Raw genomic sequence first — 15,121 nt, 5'->3', positions numbered from 1 at the left:
TAAACAAATACATTTATTTTCGCATAAATATTTGATATATCTATGATAACCAAAAACATGTATTTATGAATGTAACTTTATTTGTACAAGTTGCAGACTGAGACACAGATTGGGATGCATTCATTTATGAACAGTGAAACATATTTGTGACTTGTGTTTAATTTGTGGATTAACATTTACACATTTGTAAATTATTTTTGAGATTAATCTCTATCAATATAAATAAACAACTTTCTGATTGCATATGCTCTGTCAGATTTCAATTCTTAACACTTGTACTTATTTTCTCCACCACAGCATCCACGTCCTTGTCCCTATGCTCACTGAATTTACAGGAGAACTTTGTATTCCTACAATTACAGACTGTAGTCTATCTGTTTGCTCTGCACTTTCTTTGCCACATTTCACCCTATTCTTCAACTGTCAGGACGACCACAAAGCCGGGTGGTGGATCATTCTCAGGGCTGCAGTGCTGTTACGAGAGGATCAGGCACAGCAGTGTTTCTAAAACCCTCAGTGTCAATACTGGACTGAGAATTGTCCACCAACCACTCATTTGCACACTATACCTGCTCAGTGGAGGTTTTGTGGAGATCCTGACCACTGAAGAACAGAGGGCAGAGAAAAAGTCTGCAGCATGGACAGAGAGTGGATATAAGGTACTGGTGATAATGTTATAGCTGATCCGTATTTTGTTTAACTTGTATACAACATCCATTATTTTCCAAAATAATATTACTCGATATACTACATGACTCATCTCAAAGCGGGGAACAACATATTGCAACTCTAATAAAACTGCCCACTGCAGGAAAGGCCTAACTGTCATTTACTAGACAGCACTCAGACATTCAGAGTTAAACTCTCATTGCTTCATGCTTCCTGCTTATGCAATAATTCTAAGAAAATTCACTTCTATTTCCTGTTGAAGTTGCAGGAGTAAATACACTGATTTGCGAAAGTATTCAACCCTTTGGTCGTTTTCGTGTTTTGCTACCTCACAACCTTGAATTAAAATGAGTTATTTGAGGATTTGCATTATTTCATTTATAGAACACGCCTACAACATTGAACATGTGATTTTCTTTTTATTGTGAAGAAAATAACCAATAGGACAAAATAACATAAAACTTCAGGGTGCATAACTATTCACCCCCATAAAGTCAGCACTTTGTAGAGCCACATTTTGCGATTACATCTGGCCACTGGGATTTTTGTCCATTGTCCTCAAGGCAAAACTGCTCCAGCTCCTTGAAGTTAGATGGTTTCCGCTGGTGAACAGCAATCTTCAAATCTGACCACAGATTCTCAATTGGACTAAGGTCTAGGCTTTGACCAGACAATTCCAATATATTTACACATTTCCCCTTAAACCACTTGAGTGTTGTTTTAACAGTATGCTTTGGGCCATTGTCCTGTTGGAAGGTAAACGTCCATCCCAGTCTGAAATCAAGGACAGGCCAAAACTGCTCAAGAATATCTCTGTATTTAGCACCGTCCATCTTCCCCTAGACTCAGACCAGTTTCCCTGCTGCTGAAAAACATCCGCATAGCATGATGCTGCCACCACTAATTATACATGAAAACTGATATCACTTCTTCCCATTTTGTTGGTTCATCATCCTCCTCCTCATCTTTTTCAGTAATCACTGCCTGCTTAGAGGAGATTAATATTTGGATGAAACACAATTTTCTTCAGCTGAATGGTGCAAAACTGAAGTGATGTTGATTGGCACACCACATCAGATCCAGTCACCCCACTATAACCAGTATCACACTGTCAGGTCACACTACTCCTCTCTTCTCAACAGTTACTAATCTTGGTGTAAGATTGGACCCCCAGCTCACTTTTGAAGCTCATGTCAAACATCTCTGTAAGATTGCTTTTATCACCTCAGAAACATTGCCAAACCTTGTCCTACCCTCACCATTTCAGATGCTGAGAAGTTGGTTCACACTTTTGTTTCCTGTAGGTCAGATCACTGTAATGCATTTCTTGTTGGGATTCTGAACAAGAATCTTCAGAGACTACAGTATGTTCAGAACAGTGCTGCATGGATCCTGTTAAGAGTACAGAAACACGAGCACATAACACCAATCCTCCATGGTCTTCACTGTCTTCCTGTCTCTGCTAGGATTGAATATAAATAAAATAAGTAATATAAAGACTGAATATATATAAAGATGTTTACATTTTTGTGTCTACATCACATCTTATTTTTTGTACTTGTATAATGTGCATGGTTATATATATATATATATATATATATAAAGGATGGCAACAGCATTTATTCTGAGCGCTCCATTTTCTGCACAAAGTCCAAAGACATTGGTGTGCACAGTGACTGTTCTGAAATGTCCACAAGTATGAGTGTGAGAGTGAGTGTGTGTGCAAGTGATGCCCTGTGATATACTGATGTCTTATCAAGTGGGTGTTCATGCCATGTGCCCAATTGAGTCTTTAATTTATAAGCAGTCTCACCTCATCAAATGACAGTGAGATGAGCTGTGATTCCACTAAGTCAACAAAGCTTCAAGCACAACTAAAAAAGTCCTGCACAAAATAACACACAGACCAAAAAAGGTTTTAATTATGAATTTGAATCAAGCAGACAGGAACCAGATCAACAGTTACAGTCAAGTTTTCTACCTCTGATAAAGAATGGAGCTGATATTTACGCTCCATGTTAATTACAAACCTCACTGTATCCATTGTGAAGAGGACTGTAACTGTGTCCAGATCCTACAAATGAGACTCCACCCAGGTGTAGTTCTCCACAGGTCAATTAATGTTGTGGGTTCAAGTCTCGCTATGCTTGTCTGTTTGTGAGGAGTTTGTTGTGTTCTCCCTGTGTACACGTGGGGTTCCTCCAGGTGCTCCGGTTTCCTCCCACGATCCAAAAACACAAACTGGTAGATGGATTGGTGACTCAAATGTGTCAGTATGTGAGAGTGTGTGAGTGAATGTGTGTGTGTGTGTGTGTGTGTGTTTGTCACCCTGTGAAGGACTTGCTCCCCCTTCAGGGTGTGTTCCTGCCTTGCACCCAATATTTCTGGGTGGGCTCCGGACCCACAATGACCCTGAACTGGATAAGCGGTTACAGATATTGTATGTATGATTGTTTGGTCCATGATGTGAAAAATAAAATGCTACTAACTCACACTGAACTTTTAAAACCACAGCAGGAGACCTTTACACTCAGATGATTCTTACTCTGGCATGTGTATTCTCCACTGTCCTCAGAACTTATGTTGGGAATTTGGAAACTCTTTCTGAACTGCCCGCCAATACTTCACCAGGGGGACTGATGGGCACTGAGACATTCTTTGGAGTATCAGGAGAAAAGTGAGATATAAATGCTTCAGTAACTGCATTTAATATAAATCAGTGATCACAGTTTATTTCCCCACATTGTATTTTATTTATATTATCTTATTTACATTAACAACCTGGAAAAATGTTACAGCCTCTATTTTAACTCTGCATTCACTTGATTAAACTCAGTATCATTTTTCAATTCTTTAGGAACAGAACAGGATATAATGAAATAACACTTTGAATTTGTGAGTGGTCTGTTATAATGTACAGACACCTATGTACACAGAAAACCTATACAAGTTGTATATTTGCACTGTGGAGTTAAATGTTTTATCTGCCATTTTAATCATGGATATGCATTATTTATAAAAACACCCTGAACTGTACTGAAATGAACAACATGTGTTGGTGTACTGCTGTCAGAAAATATCACATTCATCTGACAGGGAGAGTGTTGATAGCCGTAGATGTCTGTTTACAGCACAGTTATAACTGCTTGCGTCCTCAATGCTGACTGGCTACAGGAGGAGTTGGTTGTTGCTGGGAGGTGTTGATAGCCGTAGATGTCTGTTTACAGCACAGTTATAACTGCTTGCGTCCTCAATGCTGACTGGCTACAGGAGGAGTTGGTTGTTGATGGTGGTCGTTGTGATTAAAGGATGTCCATTTTTGTACCAGCTGGATGTTGGTTCAGTCAGACTGCAGGTGGCTTCACATTTCAGAAAAGCCACTAAAACGCGATTGATGAAAGAACTGATTACAAACTGGAACCATAAGACAGTCCGTTTTACTTTAGCTTACAGCTTCAATTCTATCCAACTCCAGCAGCTACAGTACAACACTGAGCTCTTATACTATTAATCATTTAAATACCATATAAACACCATTTCCAGAAAAGATGGGATGTGGTGCACATTGTAAATAAAAACAGAATGCAATGATGTGTAAATCAGTTAAACCCTGTATTTAATTGAAAATAGTACAAATACAATATTTCAGGTGTTATAACAGCTAATTAATAAAAATAGTTTATTAATTAATCAAATGGGTTAATTGGGAAGAGGTCAGTTACATGAGTAGGTTTAAAAAGAGCATCTTAATAAGGCTGAACCTTTCAGAAGTAAAGATTCAGAGGGATTCACCACTGTGTGAAAGACTCTATGGACACATTTAGAGTATAATTTCTCAACATAAATATAAATAGATAGATTTCACCATCTATGGCAGTTGTTCTCAAACTTTTCAATTTTAAGATAAGATAACACTTTACACAGTACGGTACATTGTGCAAAAGAGAAGACATACAAAAATAACAAACAATAGAGCATACAGAGGATACAGGTGTTGGAATTAGAAGCAAAAATAAGTGTGGTACAACAGTGCTATTAACCTTAATATTATAAAATTGAAGAGGGTTCTGTATGCATGACACACACAAGAGCAGCAGGTATTGCATTCATTTAATACATTATGTGTAATATATTCTGACAGAACAAGTCACAAGCTGATTTTCTGTCAGAATGTATTAAATGGGATTTTTTAAAGATAAAATTTTTAACATTTAAATCTATCACTTTTTAAGTTTAAGGCTGAACTAGAGGAAGGTAAAGCCTGACAACATTAACCTCTGAAGCAGAGGAACTGTGTTCTTTGTTCATCAAACCTTGTATCGTTGTTAGTTATGTGGCCTAATGCCATAAAATCCTGAGAGAAACATTTCAACATGTCATGCAAATAATGGCCAAGAGAGTAGAAATACCAGAAATGTATCATACTGTGGGCTACCAACAGCTATCATTCTTCATATCTGCAGAGTTTTAGGAATTTGATTTATTTTATTATATACACTTTCACTGGAGGAGGGGTGCAGGACCCTCTTCACAGACCCATAAATTATTTAGAAAATAACAAGAAATATACATACTACAGGTACATTAACATTACATTCTCTTCTACATTATCTCTTTCATTATAGAACTGTATAGAACTAAAAAAAATGTAATGGAAGTCCTGGAGATGAAACAAGGCATATGAAGTCAACAAAATTCATTTATTTACAGATAAATGTTAGAAGACAACTGTATACAACAGAACATAGTCAATTTGGTCAGTGACATCATTTTTTTAATTATTATTAAAAAAAAAACTTGAAAGGAATCATCAGATTTTAATTAATTAAATAGTTTTGCAGTATTATATTTATTGTGAGATTTGGTGAGTTCATTGGCAAGATGCTAAGCAGTGCTGCGAGAGATTGTAAAGTCATGGAACACATTGTTGCCAATTCTGCCTTTCTGAAGTTATTGATTTCTGAAGTTATTGTATTGTAGTTTTGTTTTATTGTAAGCATTTCCAGCAGAACAAGGTTATTACAGAGTTTATCTTAATGAAATAAGATCTGTTTCAGCACTGGATTCATGTGGTTCTTGTAAATACACACTATTTAATCTTCATAGAAGGTAACACCACCATCATCATCAAGAGGATGGACGTTATTGTCCTAAAGAACAGAGAGTTAGAACACGGGTTAGCTATGTTAGTTAGCAAAGGTAACAATTACACTAACAAAAATGAAAACTGTAATGTGCACTACAATACTGTACTACATTACACTATAATATAATACTCCATCTGTTGTCATATTGCTGCAGAAAGAGCTTCTTTTTGTTTGAGAAGGCCTTCTTGCTTGCTAGTTTAAACCTTACACAATTCTAATACAACATTAAAACAGGTACTTACTTCTAGATTTTTGTAGTCAGGAGGATTGGATGTATCATCTTCAGAAAAACGTTGACTGACATAAATATTCTGTGGAAGAGAGATTTACCAGAATAGAACCTGTTAAAAAAAACATTCACTCAACAGTCAACATGAGAAAACACAGGTCCCATCACTGACTGACATGAACAGTTCTGTTAGAGCTTACCACATAGCCTTCGTCCATATTTCTCTTCTGCTTCTTTCTTCTTCTACCAAGGAATTACAAATAGTCAACTTTAATCCAAAGAGGACATGATCAGTAATATTGTTGTTATATAATAATTTACAGGCGATAGGAAAATATTGTTAATTCCTATAGGTACTATTGGTAAGTGAGATGTAATGTAGTGCTGCATTGATTTAGTCAACATATATATTCTCACCTCATCCAGACAATGACAAGAAGAACCGCAATAATTCCAGCTACAACAGCTACAACTACATACACAGTAACAGAGCCTTTGGCTAAAAATAACACAAAAACAGGCAACATTCAGTAATGTGATAGGAATCAAGCACAACAAAGACCATGTCAACAGCTACAATTATGTCTCCTACCTCTGAAAAGGAAAGGAGCTGATCTCTGAGCTCCATGTTCGTTACGAGCCTCACAGTAGTAGGATCCACTCTGTTGAGGACTGTAACTGTGTCCAGATCCTACAGGTGAGACTCCACCTTCTATAAACCAGGTGTAGTTCTCCACAGGTGGATAAGCATCACTGCTGCAAGTCAGAGTCACTGAACTGTCCTCTACTATTTCACCAGAGGGACCAATGGACACATCATTTGGGGGATCTGCAAAAAATATAAGTACTAAACTATGATATCAAGAGCTACTAATTTTGAAGTGTATGATACAGCTGCAACTTAAATGATGAAGGATCTGAAGAAATAAAACATATAAGTATTTTTGGAGCCACGTTTAATTTAAATGTCAGTAAACATCATAGCTAATTAGAAATCCAAGTTTACAGTGTAGAATAGGTTTATATTGTTACTGTAGTTAAGGGATTATGCTCTTGTCATCTGATTACATATGTGATTACATAAAATGGGCACACATGAAAATGACATTTATACTAAGACACCCTATGATATTATTCAGCTTTTATACATTCCTGACAAGAATGTGGGGTTGTACTACTTTCTGGAAATGCCATACTCACATCTGACTGTGAGAGTGTGATTAGGGGAAGGGAGGTGTTGATATCCATATACAGCACAGCTATAAATGCCTGCATCCTCACTGCTGACTGGCTGCAGGTGGAGCTGGTTTTTGATGGTGGTCTTTGTGGTTAAAGGATGTCCATTTTTGTACCAGATGAATGTTGCAGTATTCAGACTGCATGAGGTTTTACATATCATAAGTGTCATTCCTCCCTCTATCACTCTGTCTGGAGATTCTATGTGAAGATCTAAAGCAAGAAGACAGCTATTTATTCAGTGGAAATATTTGGAACATATTAAATCTTAAATGTCTTTATCAGAATTAAATTTTCCAAGTGCTGAGCAATGTCAATGCATTTCAGAAGGGAGATATATAGAGAATATAGATTAGCAGTGCGATTATATCCTGATGAACATGAATTATGGGGTCTATGGTTAAATTGAAACAACACACTAAGTTATCTTACCTGTAACTTGGAGGTGAACTCCAGGTCTACCCACCCATCTTTCTTCTTCTATATTTGTTATGATTCTGAGGCAATACTCATTTTCATCGCTCTTCTCTACATTACTCAGTTTGAGGGAGAAGTGTTTCTGTTCATCGGTAAAATACTCCACTCTTCCTGAGTAATCTGACTCTTTTCTCAGATCAGGATTCTCCACACCCTCAAATGGGTCTATGATCCAAAATGTCTCTGCCACTCTAACGTGATCTGGGTGAGTGTAAGAGCCATTCATGAACACTGTGGACCCTTTTAAAGCACATATTTTCCATTGGTTGTATTTCACACTCCACTCTGGTCCAGAAGCCCCTGAAACACATGATCGATGAAAGAGCTGATTACAGACTGGAGCCCAAAAGAACCAAGAAGCAGGGAAGGGGGCCGTTAGAAATAAGTGTAAATCGCCAAATCAACATAGTGAATATAAAGTGTTTCATGAATAAAGTTAACAACATTTAATGTAAACTCACGTCTGACAATGAGAGTGTGATTAGGGGAAGGAAGGTGTTGATATCCGTTTACAGCACAGCTATAACTGCCTGCATCCTCACTGCTGACTGGCTGCAGGTGGAGCTGGTTGTGGATGGTGGTCTTTGTGGTTAAAGGACGTCCATTTTTGTACCAGATGAATGTTGGGTCAGTCAGACTGCACGTGGTTACACAAATTAGAAGTGCCATTCCTCCTTCCATCACTACATCAGGAGCTTCTAGTTGAATATCTAAAATAATTTGAGAATTATTAAGTCTTAATAAATTATGTTACTTTTCTCTATATTACATTATTCTGTCCTGGACAGTTTAAATGCTAAAACAAATGTAAGATCTGTATCAAGAAGCACTCAAAATTAAGATGATCTAAAATGCTGTAGAATGGAGATATTTATCAGCACATGTTATATAATACTGGTATAAAATGTTATAGACAGTACTATGACAAAGTTAAAATCATGAACGGTGCAACAGTCGAGAAACACGTTGAATGATCTTACCTGTAACACTGAGCTGTACTCCAGGTTTACCCAGCCATCTCTCATTCTCCAAATTTGTTCTGATCTTGAAGTAATACTCATTTTCATCCTTCTTTACTACTTTACTCAGTTTGAGGGAGAAGTGTTTCTTCTGTTCATCAGTAAAATACTCCACTCTTCCTGAGTAATCTGGCTTTTTACTCAGATCAGGATTTTCACCACCTGCATCTGGGTCTATGATCCAAACAGCCTCAGTCACTGTAACATTTTCTGGACGAGTGTAAGAGCCGTTCATAAACACTGTTGAGCCTTTTAAAGCACATATTTCCTGTTGGTTGTAGTTCACACCCCACTCTGCTCCAAAAGCCCCTGAAATATATGATTAATGAATAAGCTGATTACACACTGGAACCCATGGGAAGGGGGATGAGGAGTAAATTAAAAAGTGCTAATTCTACATGATGTGCATGGTGTATTTAAAAAAAAATATTGTAAACTCACATCTGACTCCAAGAGTTTGAGCAGGGGAAGGGAGGTGTTGATATCCGTTTACGGCACAGCTATAATTGCCTGCATCCTCACTGCTGACTGGCTGCAGGTGGAGCTGGTTGTTGGTGGTCTTTGTGGTTAACAGATGTCCATTTTTGTACCAGATGAATGTTGGAAGAAGTAGTCTGCAGGTGGTTTCACATTTCAGAATTGCTCTTCCTCCCACTATCACTTCTTTAGGCATTACAACCTTAAGATCTACAAGATTGGTAGAACTATTTAATACTTTTAAAAATATCATATTATTTAATTTTATAAATACATGTCACCTTACAGTACTGAATAATAAGAGTCCTGAATAAGTTAAAATTCAAATCAAAGCAAAAATCGTCAGATAAATGAAAGTAAATTAATAAATAAAAATTCATTGAGAGGGGATAAGTTGAGGATATTTAACTGTGGTGCAAGAAAATCCTATGTTAAAGCATAGAATGTGCTGTGGCTATAATTTGAAAGCATGGACTCTGCCTGAGTTCAGAAACACAATGATTTTTCTTACCTGTAACTTTAAGCTGAACTCCAGGTTTACCCATCCATTTTTCCTTTTCTATATTTGTTATGATTCTGAAGTAATACTCATTTTCATCGTTCTTCTCTACATTACTCAGTTTGAGGGAGAAGTGTTTCTGTTCATCAGTAAAATACTCCACTCTTCCTGAGTAATCTGACTCTTTACTCAGATCAGGTTTCTCCACACCCTCAATGGGGTCTATGATCCAAAAAGTCTTGACCGTATGACCATCTGGGTGAGTGTAAGAACCATTCATAGAAACCATGGACCCTTTTAAAGCACATATTCTCTGTTGGTTGTATTTCACACTCCACTTTGCTCCAGAAGCACCTGAAACACATGATTGATGAAAGAGCTGATTACAGACTGGAGCCCATGAGACAGTCAGAGTTTGTTTAGTTTACAGATTCTCTTCTCTCCAACTCCAGCAGCTACTGTACAACACTGAGCTGATTCTGACAGAAAACACAAAGAGAGAAGAGTCTGTAACCTTTGCAGGATTGGGGGAGTGGTGTGAGAATGCAGCAGGATTGATAAGTTGAGTGCAGCTCTGAACTTTTAGGGACCTAAAACTCATCCTTGGCAATAACCAGTAACTTTCATTTCGTGTTATGCCATACATTTCATTAAAAAATAATATATTTAAATTTATGAGCATTTAAAATAACAGATAGTCATCTAAAATAGTGAAAATGTCATTATGTTTACTAGTTACATTATAACATTTTAGTTTATTTTTTAACCACACAAAATTTAGGAAATGATAATATATTTAATTCAAACTGCAGTAACTTAGATCATTTTTCAACATGTTCTGTTTCAATGATATTTTGTTTAGTTATCTATCCAAATAACTTTAATTCAAATTAAAGACTAGATTTAGCTAGTTATCAAATAAGTTTAAAATATAAATTACACTTCAGGTATTTATGATATCTTTAAACCAGAAGACATTATCTTGACTTCCCTTGTTTATAACTTAAATTTCATCTGCATATTTGTTCTTAACCACTATTCTTTGTTTAAAGCATACAGTATCACTAAAAAAGCCTGTCATTATGCTAGAGTTAATATATATTAGAGAACTGTAAGAGTGATGGAATTAATTGGGGTTTATAATAATAAAAATCATAATAATAATCAGAATTATAGTGATAGTGTCATCAATCAAACTGTTGACTCACCTACTATCATCAGCAGAAAGATCAGAGGAAGAAGTGGAGGAAATGCGAATGACATCATCACAGCAGGCTGTAAATTTTTAGCGCGAGAGAGAGAGAGAGAGAGAGAGAGAGAGAGAGAGAGAGAGAGAGAAAATGCTTCATATTACAGTCACCAAATTTGAAGAGATTAAACGTGTACATTAGGTTTTTTGTTTGTTTGTTTTTGGTAACATTAAATTAACATCTATATTAATTGAAATGGCCTGGAAAGAGGTTCCAGGAATATTACCAAATTCGATGAATATACTTATAGCCTGTTATAGCCTGGAAAATGAATCATAGGGAACTCTAAAGGGTCATGTGTGGTAAACTGTAGCCTTGGGATAAGTACCTACACCCTTCTTTATTTCTATGTTCTTATTTATTTGAATAATAAAATTAGTAATAAAAATTAATAAAAATAGTAACTGTTTATCAGACTCACTTTATTGAAAAAAAAAAAAAATTGCCCAGTCGTCTATGTAGCATAGCATCAGTTTATTAAAATTAGAGGACACCGTTTTTCAACTGAGTTGGATAGAATTGTGACTGACTGAATAATTTCAACACCTTGACTTCTTCTTTACTAATGTCTTCTCTTTCGTCACAGCTGATGCATTATCGTCTTGGCATAAATTAATTTAGAGCTCTAGAACACTGAACAGACAATCTCTGCTCAAAATTAGTCATTCTTCTTAATAATTAATTCTGTCATACATTTATTAAAGAAGGGTAGCATAGTGTCTGGTTGTGTAATTGACACACGGCTCAAGGGTCAATGGGTTGTGGGTTCACTAAAGATTTGGGGCAAAATAATAAATAATAATAAATAACAAAATAATAAGGGTGCAGAAAAACAAGGATGTTGATGAAGTATTTTTGCAGGCCCTGACGGGAAAATACAGACTTGAAACAGGGTTTATTTTCCTTTTGAATATTTGCTCCAGTTTCCTCCCACAGTCAAAAGTGTCCGTAGGTGTGAATGTGTGAGTGAATGTGTGTGTTGCCCTGTGAAGGACTGGCGCCCCCTCCAGGGTGTATTCCCACCTTGTGCCCAATGATTCCAGGTAGGCTCTGGACCCACCGCAACCCTGAACTGGATAAGCGGTTACAGATGACTCAATGAATGAATGAATGAATATATATATATATTTGTAAATCGAAAGGAAAGTAAACCCTGTTTCAAGTCTATTTTTATCTATCAGGGCCTGCAAAAACTTTTCATCAACATCTATAAATATACAAACTCAAACAACAACAAAATATTTTAATATGTATCCTTGATTTTCAAAAAGTAAAGTTATACTTAGAAACTAGGGTGGGAAATAAGTGCACCCTTATTAATATATATATATATATATATATATATATATATATATATATATATATATATATATATATATATATATTGTGTATATTATGTGAAGACAGCACCTTGAGTTCTAGTGTCACGTTTGGAGCATTGTGGAAATCCAAATCAATTGACGTTATTTTGTTGCTAATTATTGTTGATTGGATTTTATGTATAATTAATTTGTAGCTTTTAGTTGAGTATTTTGAATTGTTTTGGTTGTATTTGAGTAATTCACCATCTTTTTGGGTGCTTAAGTGAGTGTGTGGTTGGGCAATAATATTTCTTGTTCCCAGTATTGTGCGATGAAAGGATAATCCCCTATATTGGTTTAACTTTTCCCTCACCTTACATGCCAAAACATGAAGTATTTGGGACTAGTTTATAAAAATTAAATAAAATTAAATAAAAATTGGCAGAGCCCTTATGTGCCATCACCCCAGTCTTCCTGACAGTGCGTAATGCTTTGCCCACATCAGTTGATTAAAAAAAAAATCACATTATACAAAACAAAGCATAAAAACTAATAACCCCCAAGTTTAATATTTATACAGTTATAACGCACATCGAGCCAGTTGCCACTTATTACTGACTGGTCACTTAATCTCCCTCTGATGGCATGGAGAATGAATCTGTCATGCATGAAGCTGTTACGTGGTATAACAGAGTTTCATATATTATGCCAACAAATATTTGACGTTGATTTATTGTATACGAGTTCATGCTAAAATCACACACACACACACACACACACACACACACACACACACACATATATATATATATATATATATATATATATATATATCGAATAAACAAGACTTAGTAGGTAACACAGTTTTAATGACTTACCTCAAGTCACAGGGGGTTGGATATTGCAGGAAGCTGAAGTCACTGATTCTTGCCCATTTTTAAACACGTCTGTGGGTGGACCCTTCAGCAGATTGATGATTTAATAGGTGGAGTTAATGTTAATCTTATTTCTTATTGGCTTGAGTGGCATCATTTCTTATGGACAGAAACATTTTTATCTGCTGACATAGCTGAATAAAGATTGAATGTGTGTAGATTTATGCTAACCACAGCAGAAAATATGTTAACCAAAACAGCTGCAGTTCTGTGAGTTTTTTGTTTATTTTTTATTTATTTATTTTTTTTAACTGTAAATGAAGATCATCAAATGACTTTTGAGGAATTCTTCTTCTCTTTTCTCCAAAAAGTTTGAAACGTATGAATACCACCCCAATGGAACTCAATCCATCCTCAGAGACTAGGCCTCGGCTATGTTCATCTAACCCAACAGAAGTCCATCTCTCTAGGATTGTCCTGTCAGAGAGGACACCACACTGGTTATGCCTGAACCCCCTCCTACCCAACTTGATCCCTCCTTGAGCAACATTGGCATTGAAAAATACCACAATTAAAATTACCATAAAAATACCATAATTTCTTCACTCAGTCATTAGACATTTCATTTGTGCCCCTAGTATAGAACAATGTATTAAACTGATGTGGATTAATGCCATATCGCACCATGTGATTTGTCATCCCAGATGCTCTTGTAGGTGAAGGATGGTTCCTGGATGTGGGCCCAGGGCAGACTGCAGCAGTGGGGGGTGGGGAAAACATCTTCCCTTCACTGGGCATCCCAAGGTTGTATTGCCAGATTTGCTTTCAGAGATATAAAAGACATACGAGAAGATTAAAAAAGCCCTAAATCAGATCATAACCCTGTAACAACATTGACTTTATACATAGGACTAAATCAACTGTACATTTGACAATCTGAGAAATGGAAAAAGTGAAATGTAATTCAGAAACAGTTCATGAATGTGACTATGGGATTAAATCCTGTATTTTAAAAATGAGGAACTGGGCACGTGTGAGTGAATAACAGGAATCCCTCCACCTCTCTGCCCCCTCCACTGCTGCAAAACTGGCAGCGTCTCATCCCAGAAGAAAGATCAAGTTCAAGAGAAATGATTTTGCAATAAAAATACAGAAAATCTCAACACTGCATTTTAAAAGCTTACCTTACACCATTCTACCATAACATTACAACCCCCTCCTTGTCTCTATCACTGAATATCAGCACTTTTTATTTCAACATTTACAGACTATAGTACATCTGTTTGCTCTACATACTTTGTTTACCACATTTCACCCTTTTCCTCGACTGTCAGGATGACCACAAAGCAGGGTGGATCATACACAGCAGTGCTGCTAAAACATCTCCACCAACCAAAAACACACACTAACCAAGTTACATCTGCTCAGTGGAGGTCCTGTGGAGATCCTGACCACTGAAGGTCAGTCTGTAACATGGACAGTGAGTAGAAACAAGGCACTGATGATAATATTATAGCTGATTTGTGTCTGATTTTGCTCAGCTTGTATACAACATTCATTCATAAAGGGCTAACTGTTATGTATTAGAGCACACTGGGGCATACAGGGTTAAACTCTCATAGCTTCATATTCCTGCTTCTGCAAACATCATTCGAAGCAAATTTACTTCTGTTTTCAGTTGAAGTTGCAGGAGTCTTCTGTCTCATCATTGTCGTCATATCATTTTAACTGCGTTGTACATGTGAGTACTTTGTTAAGTACTTCATGAAGCAATTTTTGTTGACTTGTGCACTGAGTAGAGGCTGGTATTGTGTGAGAAGGTAGACGTACAGGTCCAGATCTCAATGTTTTTTTTTTTTTTTTTGTTTTTTTTTCAGTTAAGTGTAATTGTGCTAAACTCCTCTATATTTAATCAATTAAATCAGTGGTTCTCAAACTGTGG

At 36.4% G+C, this 15,121-nt stretch overlaps 1 protein-coding gene across 1 annotated transcript; it reads right to left on the bottom strand.

Moving 5' to 3' along the window:
* Positions 1-5,407: 5,407 nt before the first annotated feature.
* On the bottom strand, positions 5,408-13,920 carry LOC136686680 (B-cell receptor CD22-like). The gene is made up of 14 exons (XM_066660604.1): positions 13,864-13,920; positions 13,183-13,264; positions 10,962-11,028; positions 9,766-10,107; positions 9,219-9,464; positions 8,739-9,086; positions 8,220-8,468; positions 7,714-8,058; positions 7,246-7,494; positions 6,638-6,874; positions 6,463-6,544; positions 6,246-6,288; positions 6,059-6,127; positions 5,408-5,819 (listed from the first exon to the last, which is right to left on the bottom strand). Exons 3-14 carry the CDS (start codon positions 11,017-11,019, stop codon positions 5,763-5,765), a joined length of 2,325 nt encoding a protein of 774 aa, XP_066516701.1. The 5' UTR covers positions 11,020-11,028; positions 13,183-13,264; positions 13,864-13,920; the 3' UTR covers positions 5,408-5,762.
* Between the last annotated feature and the right edge of the window lie 1,201 nt (positions 13,921-15,121).

Source organism: Hoplias malabaricus, chromosome 2 (genome assembly GCF_029633855.1).
Source record: "Hoplias malabaricus isolate fHopMal1 chromosome 2, fHopMal1.hap1, whole genome shotgun sequence".
NCBI classification, from domain to species: domain Eukaryota; kingdom Metazoa; phylum Chordata; class Actinopteri; order Characiformes; family Erythrinidae; genus Hoplias; species Hoplias malabaricus.
This window is presented reverse-complemented; position numbering and strand designations above follow the sequence as displayed.

What these genes read in the sequence shown, in the direction of transcription:
- LOC136686680 (XM_066660604.1), bottom strand. Translation starts at nt 11,019, where the DNA reads ATGATGTCATTCGCATTTCCTCCACTTCTTCCTCTGATCTTTCTGCTG. An exon ending in AGTTCACCTCCAAGTTACAG is followed by an intron (nt 7,495 to 7,713) that starts GTAAGATAACTT and finishes TTCTTGCTTTAG; the next exon opens with ATCTTCACATAGAATCTCCA. An exon ending in TCACACTCTCACAGTCAGAT is followed by an intron (nt 6,875 to 7,245) that starts GTGAGTATGGCA and finishes TATTTTTTGCAG; the next exon opens with ATCCCCCAAATGATGTGTCC.